The following is an 18,190-nucleotide window of genomic DNA, read 5'->3' on the forward strand; positions in this document are numbered from 1 at the left end:
AAGGCATTAGATTGTATGGCACAACAGTGACATTATAAAAAATAGGGCATCCAGGGTGGCAAGACAAGCCTTTTCTGACTAAAAAACAAAACAAAACATCCAAGCCCGGCTAAACTTTGCAAAAACATATCCAGTCTCCCCAAACCATATGGAAAAATGTGTTATGGTCTGATGAGACCAAGATTGAACGTTTTGGACAAAATTTTGAAAGGTACGTTTGCCGTAAAAACACAGCTCCACGGTGAAGAATAGTGGTAGCAGCCTCATTTTTTGGGGCTACTCTTCTTCAGCTGGAAATGGGGCTTTAGTGAAGGTGAAGGGAATCACTGTCAGCATGACAATGATCCAAAACACACATCTAAATCAACAAAAGAATGGCTTCCGCAAAGAAAGAATAATGTTTTGGAATGGCCCAGCCAGAGCCCAGACCTGAATCCTTTAGAAAATCTGTGGGGGGACCTGAAGCGGGCCGTGCACAAGAAATGCTCTCGCAATTTAACAGATACGGAAAGTTTTTTTGCAAAGAACATTGGGAAAATACAGGGCTCGCAAAATCGCCCGCCCGACGTCCCGGGGCTATTGTGTTTTCCAGTCGGGCTACCAAAATGCATAACCGGCCTGGGGTGCGTTTCCCGAAAGCATCGTTAGCCAACTATGATCGCAAGTTCCGCCGTTATCAGCATAGTTCAACGATTTGGTGTTTCCCGAAACCATCGTTCCAACGAACGTTCGCAAACAGCATCGCAAACTTGTGTGGTTGCAACGACAGCTCTGGAGCTGTGGTTAGAAGCATAGTTTCTAGTTTACATGAGATGTAGACTGAATAAATCCTTATCTTTAGCAAAATAAGCAAGCTGACATTCAGTACAACCCGTATTTTTTATTTAGAATACATACAAATGTAATTTACGTCTTTTAGTTTGTCAAGAGATTTAAAGCACCGTTTTTGAAGACTGCGCATGTGCGAACGTGCTCAACTATGTAAGAACGAGCCAAATATTGAGTCTGGTAATAAAGCAAAGTAACTGATAAAAATTTGAAATGGTCTTCAGATGCCATGTATGTAACTTATATGACGAAATCTAGCGTTAATTCGATCTCAAACAGATTAATTAAAAAAAGTTATTAGTCCACCAAGTGCGAGACGTCATAAACCAATGTGGTTGAACGATACTTTACGACATTCGGTTTCGGGAAACACTCGTGACTAGCTAGTTGATTTCTCCAACGATGCATCGTACTATGGTAGTTAAGCAGTGAGCTATATAGTTGTACGGGAAACGCACCCCTGCCCGACGGGCTATCTGAAATAGTGTTCGCTTCAGTCTTGTTATAATCAGATTCAGTGCGTTCTTCGTCTTCAATCCGCAGTGGCGCCGAACAGAGCGCACGTCAGAAACACAGGGTGTGTGTGTGTCAGGACAGGGTGTGTGTGTGTGTGTGTGTGTGTGTGTGTGTGTGTGTGTGTGTATGTATCTGAGCCTCATTGGTCTGTCACTGCTCGTCAATGTCAGAATATTAGAGATTACCAATCAAATCAAAGTAGGCGGATTTTATATTCACAGAAGCTACTGAGCGCGAATTTGAGCAGAGGGACTCGACGGTTCAGTTTATGGTCAAGTGCGATAATGTAAGTAGCTAAACTAAATATTTCACATTTGACTTTTTTTTAGGTCATAAATGTTAAACAAATGACAAATTATCAGGCAAATGAATTTACTTGTCTAATTTCGCCATTTTGAACTGAAAATAGGCCTTTGTAACGTGACTCATGTAATGTAATTCGTTTACTGTCATTGTGAGGGGACGAGAAACATTAACAAAGCCGTTTTCATCTTGTTAGGCACAATTATTAAAAACGAATGTGTACATGTTGAGAATTAATATAGTACAATTTATAGCCTTCAGTAAAATAAAAAAAGTTCAGCTTTAGGAGGGGAAGAGACAGGGCAAGATGAGGAGACTGAGAGAAAAAGAAAGAGTGATGGATCAGAAGTGAGAGCAGGTATTGACAAATAATCTATTGCCCGCTGACATGGTTTTAAAGCTATTTCTTATCCTTTTTTTGGCCTTCAAACGTCTTGAAATGCACATATCAGAGAAATAAAACATTTGAACCCCCTAACAACCTTACATTTAGGACCTATTTGATTATAAAGCCCTGTCTACGGCCCTGTATTAAGATCAATAATGAATGTGTACATATTGTGAATAAATTTAATAAACTTAGTTAGGCTACCTAGCTTTCCTAGTAGCTTTCAGTAAATGAACGTGTCTGAGAAAATGATTCATAAATCATCCTATTAGCTGACGCCAAGTTTACTTTCGTCATTGACAGACAACAATGAAAAGCCTATCAGTCAAAGCTCAGCTTTAGGACGGGAATAGCCAGAGCAAGAGAAAAACAAAGAGAAAAAGAGTGATGCTGATGAGGAGATACAAATAATCAGCTGTGTGACATGGTTTTAAAGCTATTGTTGTCCAATTTTTTTGGCATTCAAAACATCTTAAAATGCACATATGTAGATCAGAGAAATCAACATTTTCTCGGGCCCCCGAACACCCCTAACTAGTCTACCTCACATTTGGGACCTCAGTGATGATAAAACCCTGAGATCTGCATATTAATGAAACTAGTTAATTGTGAGCGTTAGACCCTAACCCAAAGTGTTACCTTTTTTTATTTTTATTTTATTTTTTTATCATACCCTCATTGGGGGCTGAGCCACATACAGATTCATGTTCCATACTGGTCACAGACATTTCACTTCAGAGAACCAGATGTATATTTGTATTGATGATTCTAATTTGATTATTTTATATCCAATTGTTGATATTTGTGTTTTGAAAAAGTTTTTGATTCATGTTTTGACTCCTAACCAATTTTCTACATTAAAAATTGTCTTTTTATGTGGGCTAGTAAAATTCATTTCGGGCTACCAAAATCTGAAGAGTGCCTGCCCGAAGGGCTACCAGCGATTTAGAAATTTTGCGAGCCCTGAAATATTCCCAACTCAAGATGTGCCAAGCTGATAGGCTCCAATCCAAACAAACTGAGTGCTGTAATAAAACCAAAGCATGCTTCAATTAAGTAGTAGAGAGAACAGTGTCGTCTTAGCGGCCTCTAATTTAATAACTAATGATCGTTGCGACAGAAGTGAATCAATCAAAACTAACTTTAGCTGGAAAATATCTTTATTCAAGAACCACTACATTTCTGAAATACATTAATTGGTCACAGTCCCCTCTGATAACAGATCACTCTAAACTATAATGTAGAGACATGCATTTTCTGTAAAGCTGCTTTGAAACAGTATGTATTGTGAAAAGCGCAATACAAATTGAATTGAATCAAATTGAGTTTTCACAGGGGTGTGTATATTTTTTATATCCACTTTACTTGTTAATTACATACACTTTTAAAAGATGGACAAAAATGATGAGAGAATATTAAAAACAGCTTTATTTTTGTTCCGAAGATGAACAAAATGGCTTTGGAACAATATGAAGGCGAGTAAATGATGACAGACTTTTTATATTTGGATAAGCTATTTCTTTAAGGGCGTTTTCACACCCATAGATTGTTTGTTTTGTTCTGAGACAGAGACTTAATTTGTTACAATGTTTCACTTTCACAAGGCAACCTTTCAAAGCATACCCAAATGTGTTCATCCAAGTCGCATGCAAGTACAACTGTCCTCTTATTGGTCAGAGTTTCCTCTGCGCTAAAAACGTATTATTGCAATTACACAACATTTTCAACTGTGGTAACTAATGTGCTCACTCACAGAATCAGACACTACCGCTATTTATATAGACCATTTCCCGTTATGAATTATAATACTATTTTGTTCATTGGTCCGTTTGGTCGGACATTGCTTTCACACATCAAGCCGAACCGTCCCAGTGTTCATTTGCAATCCGACCGAGACCACCTCGTTCAGGCGGTTTTTGGAGCGATTGTTTTGGTGCGGATCCGAGCATGATCGCCTTGTTCATATGTCTAAACGAACCGAACCAAGGGAGAAAATGCAGCAGTTTCCGAAATAAACGCTCTGGTGTGAAAGCACCCTAAGAAATCCCCATTAAGTTCTACATTGATGGCCATTCAAACAGATGGGTCATTTTGCACAGAAATAACACACTTGGCCTTTTTTAGCAAAAGCACTGGCTTGTAACAACTGTTAAACCCATGCTTTACATCACTATAACTTGTTTTTCTTTGGGCCTAAGATGTTCAGCAACAGTGTTTATAATTAATGATCGTTTCTCTCATTCACACTCAAAAATACCTGAGGGGTGTTTTGACATCCGTATCAGCATTTACTCTGAAGTACTGCCAAGGGTAACAAGCTACCAATTTCAAAATAGCAGACTTGATATGCTGTTTTGGCAGTTAAAGAAAGAAAGACAAAACAGGACAAGAAAAGAAGAAAAGCGAGACACTGACAGTCATGTCTGAGTCGGGGGGGTGGGAATGAAGAGAGTCAATGTAATCAATGTAATCAATGTAGTTCTGTTTCTCTACCAAAAGAAACATCAAGTCCAAATAGGCTGTCAGCTGTCAAACTCATGTCAGACTCTTTATCGAGTCATTAAGAGCAAGAGCGCCACCTGGAGGATACCAACAGTAACCGCAGCATGTAGAGGCACTTAATGCACTGTACACTGTTAAGTGTAGTTGATATAGGTGATGTTTTGTATTGATGTGACCTACTACATGATGTACATAAGTAGGGTATTACCTTTGGTGTCGGAGCCCTTCTGTGGTGTGGCGACTCTTAAGAATATCTGTTGTCTCCAGGAGTGTCTCCGGCTACGTAATGGACTGTAATCATCCCCAACGACACACACTGCACCAGGACTGGACAGGGCTGCCACGTCACTACACACAAACATAGAAATACATAAGCATAGGCATCCATTCACAAATATACACAAACACTGACAGGCAGCAGTAAAAGGGAGTCACAGACTTCTGTCAGAATAGACAGCATGTTTAATTTGATACGAAAGCCCATTTCACAAGACAAAACACAATTTCAAATCTAGCAATCCTAGACCAACTTATTATAGTCATAGGCATTTTGAGCAATTTTGTAATTCTGGTCTTTAAAAAAAATTTTTATATACATTAACAAAAAGTTAGTTGCAGAACAAGTACTCGATTAGGTGATTTCCTGTGCACATCCTGATTTATTATAGGAAAATGTATTCACTCCAATGAGTCTTTATCCATATCTGCCTCTGTGGCAGGTGCTGAAAAAGAACAGAGATGGAAGACAGAAAAATGGAAAGATGGATTGACAGAATGTGAAAAAGAAACAGAATACCTCTTCCTCTGAGAGTCACAGGTATCATCACTCTCCACTAAAGGGGCCAGAAATTTGAGGAAATTTGGAACAGAGGAGGAGGAGTGTAATCTCGCTCTAAAGCCACTCAGCCCTGATGGACTGAGAGATAGAGCGTGAGAAAGAGAGAGAGAGAGAGGCCACAGAGTAAAGGAGTGAGACACAGAGTCACTGAAACCAGAACAAAAGCGAACTCTAGCTTGCACTTGTTGGAGCAGAATTGAGAACACACTGGGGTGATTTCACATTTGTGCTTAATTTGTGGGCAAAACCCTGTGGTTTATTCATATAATAATTAATTTATTATAATATAATATATTTCTGTAATAAAGCTGAAAATTGTTATTATTGTTAACTACAACTAAAAACTGTGTTCGATAATTCAAATAAAGTTGAAATAAAATAAAATATTATATGAGAAACTTTAAAAATGAGAAATTCTGCCATGGCAACTAACTGAAATATGTTTAAATAATAAATTAAAGCTAAAAAATGGTAATAAAAATGCACATAAAATGACAAAAAAAAATAAAAATACAAAATAGCAATAAATACTATAGAAATATATAAATAATACTAAAATAATGCTGTTTTTGAATTAAAAATTATATTCCCACCCATTCATTCACCAGGATTTTTTGTGTTTTATTTTTTTATGTTTAGACAAAATAGAATCACATTTTAATTTTGGCCATTTATTGGTTTTTGGCATTAACATGAAAATAATAAATGACTTAACGATCAGTCAGTCAGAATTTTTCTATTGATGCAAGCCTAATCTTTTGGAGAAAGTTTATAAAGACAAACATAAACTGATCAAATATTGAAAGTACACTAAAATAAATAAGGGGTAATTTTATGTTGACTTTGAGCCATTTAAATTGATGTTATTTTTTTTGCCTGACGCAATTAATGCCCACAGAAAACTGACAGTAATTTAATTATTTTGTTTATTTATATTGATCGAGGCCGCAGTACTGATGTAGAAGAGAGGACTAAACAGAGGCCACATCACGTTCTCAACAACACCAGAAAATTTCATTTTGATTGAAATTCCCCATTGTGCTTTCACAAACTTTTACACAGAAAGGACAGAAAATTCAGAGAAAGACAGACAATAAAAAACAATTTTATGGGGAAAAAAGTACCCTGATCCGTTTGTGAATGACAGTAGAACAAAGAGATGACACAGACACACAAAAACACACACACCTCACCTCCGCTTGAGGGGCCGGGTGGAAAGATCATGAGCAAAAGTATGAGGCCTCAACGGCCGTTGACACACGGGAGAGGAAGAAGCCGGAGGGGAGGAAGGACTGATGAAAATACAGAAAGGATGGAAAAGATAAAGGAGGGTGCGAAGGAATACAAAGCAGAGAAGCACAGAGTGAAAAAAGCACAGTGAACGGAATTCACATTACAGACTAAGAAATGTGATAATGTAAAAATAGGAAACTTCCCCCCTCCAAAAATACCACCCACAGTAATTGATTGACAAAAGTCTGTCACTGTGATGAACAAACAAACAGACTTTGAATGTAACAAATGTTGTACATAACTGCACATGTAAAAAAACAAAAACAAAAAACGGAAGCAACAGATATGAGCTGTAATTTACTTATCATCAGCTAATTTCAACATCAAAGTCCGCAATACGAGAGAAAGCTGCATCAGCACTGTTAAGATCATTTAGTCTGACTACTTTTAATGAAGACGATTGTTTGTTGAGCTCCAGGACACAACGCTGAACTTTCATTTGCGGCAGTTTGTGCGTCGGCTTGCTGAAGAGATAGGGTAACACTTTAGTTTAGGGTCCAATTCTCACTATTAACTAGTTGCTTATTAGCATGCCTATTACTAGGATATTGGCTGTTTATTAGTACTTATAAAGAACATATTAATGCCTTATTCTGAATGACCATATTCTACATCCTTAATCCTACCCAATTCAACAACTACCTTACTAACTATTAATAAGTAGTCATTAGGATTTTATTGAGGCACAAGTCGTAGTTAATAGTGAGAATTGGACCCTAAACTAAAGTGTGACCGAGATAGGCTACTCCTCTGCAGCGGGTCATATTGCTGTAGCGCCGTCATATGTGATTACTAAGAGCCGGTAGCCTATAACACGCTCTCACACGTTTATTTTTTTATAATTTGGGGAGGAGTAAAATTTACATATGTGGCTTCAATAACAAGATGCATTTACACTTGTCCAGTTTCGTCTGCAATGCGAATCAAACCACCTCCTAAAATGGTTTGAGTGATCAGATTTAAATAGGTCTCGAATGCATTTTGGGGGGCATTTACACCTGGTCTTTTTACGATCTGATAGCTATCCGATGCATGAAGAGACCAGGCGTAAATAGGCCTATTGATGCCACTTTATTCATTCGCGAAGGGAACTTTTGTCTGTATGGTGATTAGATTTACTGTTTATGCTGCCGCCTTGACAAAAAGAGTACAGAATGACACATCGAGTATGTGACACCAGTGATTTGTCCTGGCGCTCATAAGAGAGTAAAACAATAGCAAGTTAAAAAGCATGGTATAATACAAATCTTTTAATGAAAAAAATCAGCTCTGAATTAACACTAGCAGCTGTTCTTCCACATAAATCACTGCCTATTCCCCTTATTAAAGTTCAATGGGCAATATTGTCAGATATCACCAAAAATAAAGTAAGCAAACCCCCACCCCCCCCCCCCCCCCCACCCAACATGGTACTAAATGAAAAGACGGAAAATTTATGTTTAAAAATAAATATTTCAAGTTTTAAAAACTAAAGCTTAAAAAAAAAAACACAGTATCGGCTGATCAAAACTACATGAAAGCTTTGGCTGTAAAAATCCTGTTTGGACAACTGTACTACGTTGCTTATAATTATCAGTTTTTAAATATGTTTTAATATTAATGTATTTTACTCATGATTATTGCATTATTTAACAAGTTATCTCATATAGTTTTTTCTTAAATATCATTCCACAGACACAAACTTATGTACAATAAACAATAAACAGTCATCTAGCTCTCACACACACACACACACACTGTCTCACTTGCTCTGGTGTGGGGAGTCTGTGCTGACGGAGTAGTGTCGGACCAGTTTGGGCTTGGTGGCGGCCGTTGGTTGTAGAGGGGGGAGACTTGGCTCAGAGGACGACAGCATGGGAGAGTGACTAATCGTGCTTGCGCGTCTCCTGAAACCCTGAGGCGGGCTCTCAGGATCCTCCTGACCTCTCGCTGAGCCTTCTAGATGCTTCAGATCCCCTGTGGAATTGTGAGAGCGGAGTGGACTGGAGGTTAGGACAGAGCAGAGGGGCTCCTCCAGTGATGGTTCCTTAAAAAAACAAAATAGAAAATGTCAACAACTCTGACGGAATAAATCATTTTTGAAACAAAAAAAGCTTGTAAAGACGATTTTTTAAAGGCAGTGAGTTCATGTAAGTGATTATAACTGTTAGATGAAAATAAATCTTATATGACAGATAGTTCTAGCTGTAAAATCACTGAAATACAAAGTTGTAAAACAGTAAATAGCTAACAGTACAATGCTTATTGTGATTATTAGCACTTATAAATCATATTGCTGTTGATACCATTATTGCATAAGTTCCTTGAGATTACCACGGATAAAGGGATAGTCCACCTAAAAATTCATAATTTACTCACACTCAAACCTGTATGCATTTGGTTGTTGTTCTGCTACACACAAAATATATTTGTCTATGCAATGGAGGTCAATGGGAAACAAAACTGTTAAGTTATCCTTGTATATACTTCAAAATATCTTCTCTTGTATTTCATAGAATTAAAGTCACACAGGTATGAAACGACACGAGGGTGAGTAAATGATGACAGAATTTATGTTTTTGGGTTAACTATCCCTTAAAGTATGGACTAATAAGGTGCTGACCATAAAAGAAATCTGAATAATAGGCTAAAAGGTCATTTTATCCTACACATTTTGCACTACCATTCACAAGTTTGGGGTCAGTAAGTGTTTATTAATTATTAAGAAATTACTTTATTCAGAAAAGATTCATTAAATTGATCAAAAATGAAAGTAAAGCCATTTATTGTGTTACAAAGGTTTTCTACTTCAAATAATTCTGTTCTTTTTAACTTTCTATCAGCAAAGAATCCTGAATTTTCTTTTACCGTTACCACAAAAATATTAAGCAGCACAACACTGACAATAAGAAAGGTTTCTTGAGCACCAAATCAGCATATAAGAGTGATTTCTGAAGGATCATGTGACACTGAGCACGTTTACATGCACACCAGTACGCTAATAACTCACAAAAATCTGCTTATTTAAAACCTGTAGTCCGGGTTTACATGCAAACCAATAAGCCGACAACGCAAGTAAACCATTTTTACAAGACTTTATAAATAAATCAGGTAATTTCCCAGCAGTGATGTCAAACCGTAATAATATGCATATCTGACCCTGAGTATCTCATTTGTTATGTCGCTTGTGATGTTAAATAAAGCATTAAAAACCGAAGAAGAGTATTACAACATGTCAGCGGCTCATATATCATCCTCTCATGCAGTTACAGATGCAGCATTTTGACTGAACCACTTCTGCTGCTGCTGCATGAGATAAGAGTGCTGCTTTTATATTGTTTTGGGTCACGAAAGAATCGGAGTTTGCAATATTTTTCTTCCTCCCTTACTGCAAAACGCTTGTTCTGTCTAGATGTGCTTAAATCCACAGTAAGGACGCGTTCCTGTCCTGTCACATATCACACATGTGCACTTCAATAAGCAGACAGAAAGCAGGTTAATGTGTTTAAATGCTGGGTGAAATCAGCATAAGGGGCAAAAATATAGCTGTGACTATCAGTTTACGGTTTATTAAACTGTTTCTGACCTTACCCCAATAAAGGAAAAACGGGTTAAAAACGTTTACATGATCACATGCATTGTCGGCTTTTTAAGCATTATGGGTTTAGAATGTGCATGTAAACACACTCACTAAAGACTGGAGTTATGATGCTGAAAATTCTGCTGTTTCATTACATTAATAATATATATATATTTTTAAATATATTAAAATAGAAAAGTTATTTCAAATTGTATTTCAAAATGTTCCTGTTTTACTGTAGTTTTTTCATAGATGCAAGTCATGAAACAAGAATTGCAAATTTGATCTATTTCTCCTCTTTTGCAAAGTAAATGGCCAAATATTAGTTTATTTTGCTTATTTTACATCCCTAACAAAATCCTCCCAAATGTATTGTGAATATTCATATTGATATATTGATGATGTGAGTGTTGTGCAGACCTGATATGTGCCGTTCAGTGTGGTGGAGCTGGAGGAGTTGCTCTCTCCTTCACTGTTCTCCCTCTGGGATTTGGACTTACTGCTGCCCTATAACATGTATACATAAAATCTACCATAAATAATATTTATATAGATAAACAGTATCATAATTAAGTTATTTTTGTTCATTTGGACCTATTGACGCTGCAGCACATATCGTACTACACATACAAGGTCTGCATTCTTTGAATGTTAAATGAACATAATAGATGCACAAAAAATGTAGAGGGGGCCAAAATGTTCAAAATGCATAAAATGTTTGCATACCTTCCAGATCCCCTCCAGTGATTCAGTGAGGGACCTTTTTGCTCTAGTCTTGAACTCCTCCAGACGCACACGACTGGAACTCGTGCTGCTTTCAGAATTCACAGCAACCTCCTGAGAAGTCAAGCACATTCATGTGTACAGTATTGTATACGAACAGGCATCCACACCCAATACTCCAAGATCCCAGATGTGATATAAAGTTTGTAACAGACTAACAAAATGGAAACATTCATATGTCCATAAGGATTTTAATGAATTAAATGGGGATGTACCTTTTTTGTTTGTCCGTTGTGTGTGTGTGTCTTTTGTCTGTCCTCATAAAGTCTTCTAAGACATGACACAACCAACTCATTCTCTTCCTGATCTGACTTAGGCCTGGCTTTCTGTACAAACATGCAAACAAAGGTTTTATTTCTCCAAACTTCCACAAGGTGGCATCAGCGATCTTACAAAACACACTCAAGGTTAGTGGGAATTGTGACCAACAGAGAGCAGAAGGAATTTACTCAGCAAAATTACTCATTTATTACACTATTTACACAAAAGCACAAATTTCAACTAGTCTGAGCATTTAAAGGTGATCAAACCTTTTAAAATATACATAAAAGTTATGTGAAAACGGGGGCATGTTTAAATAAATTATATTATAACCAATATTGTAACTTTCTGTTTGTTGCACCCTTAAAGCGGATATTAAATTTTAAACAATTATCAAGTAAAAAAGAAAAACAGTTGACGGTCCACTCATCAAGTTGATAAATGTACAGTCGTTCAGGTTGACTGTGGTTTCAGGATGCTAGACTAGTGGACAAACTGGTTTAGTTTATACCAGTCACACCCTCTGAACAGAAAAGCACACATTCCTTGAATGCCACACTTAAAGGATTTGGCACACACTGGTAATCCAGGGAACCGGGGAGCTAAAGCGTATTTGTGTAATGTGTTATAGCGGTTTTAAAATTGAAATAACTCACCATGGTGTTCTCAAACACAGCTGCCTGCTCCTGATTATCCAGACCTGCCAAATGCTTCTGCAGTTCCAGCTTAGCTTTGGATGGATGTAGACCTGCACATAAATACAGTGTCATGCCAAGCACAAAGTATGCACTGTTGCAGCCCGCAGAACTCTGAAATGAAATCTGGGAACTGAAAATCTGTTGTAGCCTCCTAATTCATGTTCTGAATAAACAATTTATCAATTCTGCCATAATTATGGTTAATTATGACTGCTTTTTCCATAAAATAAAAACATAGTAAGCAAGCGCCAAAAAAGGGCATCATAAGAAGTACTATAAAGATTTTTTTGAGCTTCCTGAAGTTGAATGACTACATGCTACAATACTGTAGATTTTTTTAGTTGAAAGAAATTCAGCAAGGACACAATCAGTTGATCAAAAGTGACAGTAAAGACTTGCACGTTGTATAGACTTGCAAATAGACTTGCAAATCTATTACAAATGCTGTTCTTTTGAACTTACCTCTAATCAGAAAAAAAAATTATCATCATTTCCACAAAATATTAAGCAGCACAACTGTTTTCATCACTGATAATAAGATAATTGAGCAGCGAAAACATATTACAATAATTTCTTCAGGATCATGTGACACTGAAGACTGGAGTAATGATGCTGAAAATTCAGCTTTGCCATCGCAGGAATAAACTACATTTAAAAATATATTCCATAGAAAACAGTTAATTTTAAGTCATAATTTAAAATAATACTGTTTTAACTGTATTTTTGATCACATCAATGGTGAGCATAAAAGACTTTATTTCAAAAACATAAAAAAATCTTACTGAGCCCAAACGTTTGAACAATAGTGTGTTTTAAATGTATTGAAAAAAAGAAGTGGGACATTTTTTTTTTCAAAATCTCCTTTTATGATCTATGGGGGAAAAAAATAAGTACTGGTAGAATTTTACTGTCTGGACATACTATCCCGTTAGAGTACAGGGAACCAATAAATTCTTCCCAAATAAATATGAGAGTGTGCACTGGAACTTTTGTTACTCTGGAACTTTGACAGGTGCAAAACATGAAGAGACACAAAAAGAAAGAGCAATAGGCTGATACGGAGATAAAACGTGATAGACTTGAGTGATATGACAAACAGTAGACTTCTCACCCTCTATTCTGTCACACAGTTTGTGCAGCTGCTGCAGGGGACAGCTGTCACACTGCTGACTCTGGGTCCTACTGTTCTGCTGAAGGGCGGCCACAGAGAACGCCTGCTTCAAAGTTAACATGATCTCATCCACCTGAACATGAAAGAGTGACATTAACACAGAGCAGCACTGAGTATCTAACTTGACAGTTTGGAAACAGTTTAAAAACTAATAACTGCATCCTGTGGACATATTCAGACTATTTATAATTATAAATCTCATGAAGGGATTGGAATAATTCATTGACATTTGCAACATGTCATTTCCATTTGGCTAGACCACCAGTTATTGATTCATTGTATTTTTGTACATAAACTGAACATTAGCATTGTTATCTGTGCTATAACACTAACATAATAATAATAATATTACATTTTATTTTTAACGTACTTTATATTAAAGCAAAATCCCAAAGTGCTACAATTTAAAAACAACCAACCAAAATTAAAAATCAACCAAAAGCTCTTCTAAAAAGGTTAGTTTTAAGGCCGCATTTAAGAGCATCCACAGCGGCTGAGCAGAAACCCATTGTACGGAGCTTGGTCCAGGGGGGTTTCAGGAGATGTGCTGAAACAGAACGGAGGGCACGTGTAGATGTTTGTGGGATGAGGAGTTCCTTGAGGTAAAATGCACTGGTGTGTGAGGGAGACCTTGTACTCAATCCTCCTGAGTGAGACAGGAAGCCAGAGAAGTGATTTGGTCATATTTGTGCACTCTGCAAGAGTAAGTGTAAGTTTGGTGGAATAAGGAGGTCTTACTCAGATGTACATCAAAGTTCAGATAAGAATCCATTTGAACACCCAGGTTGGTGACTGATGTTAAAAGTGGAATATCCTTGCCAGAGAAATGATTGCTGGTAATGTCAGATGTCCGCACCTGATGTGGGGTACCGACTAGAATAGCTTTTGTCTTTGAGCAGGAAATTTTGCTTCATGCACGCCTTTATCTCCTGCAGGCAGGTGGTCATAGTGGATGAGGGGGTTGAATTGGGGGTCCTGAGATAGAGTTGAGAGTCATCAGCATAGCAGTGAAATGAAATTCCATGCCGGCTGATGACACGGCCAAGGGGGAGCATATAGAGGATGACCAGGGTGGGGCCGAACACTGAGCCTTGAGCGACACCACAGGTGACGTTTTGTGTCAAGGATTTAGCCTCTCCCAAGGCAACATGCTCAGTTCTCCCAGTGAGGTAGGATGAAAACCAGTTATAAACAGAGTCCGATAGACCAATAGTGGAGTGTAGACGATGGAGAAGAATATTATGATCCACAGTGTCAAACGCTGCAGTCAAGTCCAGAAGGATGGGAAGAGATGGGGAGCCAGCGTCTGCTATCATCAGCAGGTCATTTCTGACCCTGACTAGGAGCTGTTTCCGTGCTGTGGCCAAAGCGGAAACCAGACTGAATTTTTCAAACAAATGATTTTGTTTTAAATAGACCTGAAGCAGTGCAGAAACTACTTTTTCCAGCACTTTGGAAATGAAAGGAATGTTGGAGATGGGCCTGTAGTTGGCAAAAACATCTGGGTCTAAGGTGGGTTTTTTGAGAAGTGGTCTGATTACAGCACTTTTCAGTGCAGCTGCAACATGGCCAGTCTGGAGGGAGTGGTTGATGACCTTAGTAATCATGGGATTTATGACACAGAGGTTAGATTTTACCAAGGCTGTGGGAAAAGGGTCCAGGACACAGGTGGACGGTTTCATCTTTCTGATGATGTCCTCAAACTCTCGTTGTGAGATGTCAGAAAAACAACAGAACGGTTGGAAAGTCCCAGGCTGTGGATCAACACTAGGGACAGGTAAGGCAGAGGAGCTAGAAAAGAGAGAGCGGATGGTGTTTACTTTTTGTCTGAAAAAAGTGATACAATTATTGCACCTCTCTTCTGTGGGCTTCTGAATAAAAGGATTGCGGTTTAAGGATGTGATTTATAGTGGAAAAAAGTTGTTTGGAATTTTCAGGGTTATTGTCGATGATATTAGAGTAGAACTGTGATCGTGCATCTCTCAAGGACTTTGTGGACCTTCTGATGTTCTCTATAAGCTTGTTCTCAGACGCCACTCAAGGACATACCCAGCTGTCGCCCATCAGTTCACAGGTGTAAGGGACTGAACGCAAGAAGGTGACAGTTCTAGTTCTGACAGGGTGTGGAGATCTAGGAGACTGCTCAGAGATCAATTGTAGAAGTCAACCGATTCAGTGACTGAAGAGAAATCAGCAGAGGAGAGATGCTGGAGGTCTATGGTCAAGGTTAATGTTTTTCAGGTCCCTTTAGCAGATTCAACGATTGTTTTTGGTGTGAGCAAAGGGTAAGGCAGCTCCATTGAGATGGCATTGTGGCCAGACACATCCAGTTCATACAGCAGAAAGTTGCAAATGGGGGTGGAGTTTGAAATGACCAGATCAAGAGTATGCCCCCTGGAGTGTGTGGGGACATCAACATGTTGTTGGAGGTTAAGACAGTCCAATAGTTGAAGAAACTCAGCTGCAAAATGACAAGAGGGGGTGTCTAAATGAATATTATAATCTCAAAGTATTATAATGTTGGCAGAAGTGGTGCACAGTGTTGTAAGAAGATCATGCATCTCTGAAATAAAAACTGAGTTTGGTTTGGGGGGCCGGTAAATAAGAAGTATTGTCATGCGAAAAGGGAGTTAACATTTAAATGCAAGGCATTCAAATGAGGACAGACAGTGTAGGCAGAGACAGGGGGGAAAGCTCCATTTTCTGCCGGTGTATTACAGCTAAGCTGCCACCACGACCAGTACTGCAGGCTTTCTCAAGATAGCTATAATCGGAGGGACAGGCTTCATTTAATGCTGAATAAACCTCTGGCTGGTACCATGTTTCTGTTATGCACATAAGGTCTAATCCCTTGTCTATGATGTGATCTTGTATAAAAGATGATATATTTGTGAGGGATTGTGTATAAAAAAAAGTTAAATTTTAAGCGTTGCTGAATCTCTTTAAAGGCCATAATACACTGGATTCCACTCCATGTTTTCTGTCCTGCTTCGTGTGCAGAGATCTTGCAATGTTTCCCATGCTGTCCAGCAGAGCGTGCAGAGATCTCACAGTGTTTCCCGTGTTACTAACACCGAAAGCGACACTGCTCTGATGACGCGGTAGACGTGCGACAGTGGTCCAGATGGATGAAATGGCTGAAACAGAGTGTCCAGGCTGATGGTAAATTAACTTTCCACGAGAACTTCTGTGGATATTTCGCTGTGGGCTCAGAAGTCCACGTTCTTTAATGGCTGCAACGCACGTTGGAATGGTGCGGTTGTTAAGATTCAGCAGCTGCGAGATGGAATACTTGAGCTTCATGCCGGTCGCCGAAAGGTCTAGCCTGGAGCTAGCCATTGGCCAAACATAGATTGAAAGTTATAAGGCACAGCGAGAAAATGGTCACATGGCAGTGAGGTGCATGAGTCATGGAGGACTAGCTGGAAGCAGCTGACAGAGGAAGCGGTCCTAGGCTCAAGGTCAAATGGCATCAGGACAGCTGAGTGGCTGCCCCATGAATATGCCTCAGAGTAGCAGCACTGAACGACGGGGGAGTCCAGGTAAAGTCCAACGGAAGATAACCAACCACCAGCCGATGTTAGAAAAGATAGCGATAGGTGAATAGACAGCCTTCAATTTAAAAACAATCTGTGAAAAATAATCTCCAACATACTTATAGTTTCCTTTTGATGTTTCATAGCACTTTGTATGTTCAACCTCACTTAAAGGGATAGTTCACTTTAAAATTTAAATTCTGTCATCATTTACTCACCCTCAAGTTGTTTCAAACCTGTATTAATTTATTTCTTCTGCTGAACACAAAGAAAGATATTTTGAAGAATGTCAGGAACCAAACAGTAGTCTGTACCCATTGACTTCCATAGTAGGAAAAAAAAATACTATGGAAGTCAATGGGTACAGACTACTGTTTGGTTACTGACATTCTTCAAAATATCGTTCTTTGTGTTCAGCAGAAGAAATAAATTAATACAGGTTTGAAACAACTTGAGGGTCAGTAAATGATGACATAATTTTAATTTTAAAGTGAACTATCCCTTTAACTGAAAAAGACCATTATCAAATATCCTCATTTTTCTGTCCTCTCTGAAGGAACTATTCTGAATACGTTCATCAGATCTACTCGCCATCTATTCAACCATGGTTCTCACCAGAGATTCGTTAGCACACTGGAAAACATAGCAAACAAACTGGCAGCCTCCGCATTCCACCGACTCCCTGCATATGAAGCCAAAGTGGTCCACGTGACGAATGCCCTAAAGAAAGAAAAATAAATTCATGAGGGGGAAAAAGAGCCAAGGAGCCACTCATAAAGGGTCAACTAGACAACAACACTACTGTTAAAAAATTTGGGGTCAGTAAGATTTTTTTTAATGTTTTTTTTTAAAGAACTGCATTTATTTGATCAAAAATACAATAAAAGTAATATTGTGAAATATTATTACAATACAAATGTAATCTATTCCTGTGATAGCAAATCTGAATTTTCAGCCATTACTTGTCTTCAGTGTCACATGATCCTTTAGAAATCATTCTAATATGCTGATTTGCTGCTCAATAAACATTTCTTATTTAACATAAATTACTGACCCCAAACTTTGGAATAAGTATATAAATACTTTTAACATTGTACAACTTTTCATATTGTTTACCACCCACTAACAGGGAACAAAACCTGATTTGAAAAATGTTTAGATACTATGATGCAGCATATGGATAATAATATTTAGAAAACAGGTTTAGAAAAGTGCAAAGACAAAGGGATGATTTCTTTACAGCTATGTTAATTACACTAGGAATTCAGCTAGCTTGAGGTCTCGCTCAATCATGCCCGATTGTTGATCAGATCTCGATTTAACTAAAAGTCATTATGTAGGCATAAGATAATTAACTGGGCACAACAACAGCTTAGCATCAACATGATGAAACAGACCTGAGAACAGAAGGAAATCTCTTTGAAGCTCTTCTCTATGGCCACTTTCTTAGTGTCGGGACTTACAAGAAAGATCTGAGAGCGCCCAATCTGCAACAGACAGACATACATTAATAA

General features: G+C 38.1%; 1 protein-coding gene across 9 annotated transcripts in view; it reads right to left on the reverse strand.

Annotated features, from left to right (window-relative positions):
• tbc1d1 (TBC1 (tre-2/USP6, BUB2, cdc16) domain family, member 1) overlaps positions 1-18,190 on the reverse strand; it is a 67,237-nt gene that overhangs the window by 22,154 nt on the left and 26,893 nt on the right. For 4 of the 9 annotated variants that reach the window (XM_079614735.1, XM_079614736.1, XM_079614739.1 and 1 more), the window contains 11 exons: positions 18,074-18,163; positions 17,292-17,396; positions 13,081-13,213; positions 11,928-12,019; positions 11,226-11,336; positions 10,954-11,064; positions 10,648-10,734; positions 8,414-8,694; positions 6,569-6,667; positions 5,334-5,453; positions 4,746-4,885 (listed from right to left, as the gene is read on the reverse strand). In XM_079614735.1, coding sequence (XP_079470861.1) covers positions 4,746-4,885; positions 5,334-5,453; positions 6,569-6,667; positions 8,414-8,694; positions 10,648-10,734; positions 10,954-11,064; positions 11,226-11,336; positions 11,928-12,019; positions 13,081-13,213; positions 17,292-17,396; positions 18,074-18,163 — 1,369 coding nt within the window. The remainder of the gene's footprint in view (positions 1-4,745; positions 4,886-5,333; positions 5,454-6,568; positions 6,668-8,413; positions 8,695-10,647; positions 10,735-10,953; positions 11,065-11,225; positions 11,337-11,927; positions 12,020-13,080; positions 13,214-17,291; positions 17,397-18,073; positions 18,164-18,190) is intronic. The other 5 variants (XM_079614738.1, XM_079614741.1, XM_079614743.1 and 2 more) reach the window with 2 other exon arrangements.

The sequence above is a fragment of the Phoxinus phoxinus genome, assembly GCF_949152265.1.
Source record: "Phoxinus phoxinus genome assembly, chromosome: 6".
In the NCBI taxonomy this organism is placed as follows: Eukaryota; Metazoa; Chordata; class Actinopteri; order Cypriniformes; family Leuciscidae; genus Phoxinus; species Phoxinus phoxinus.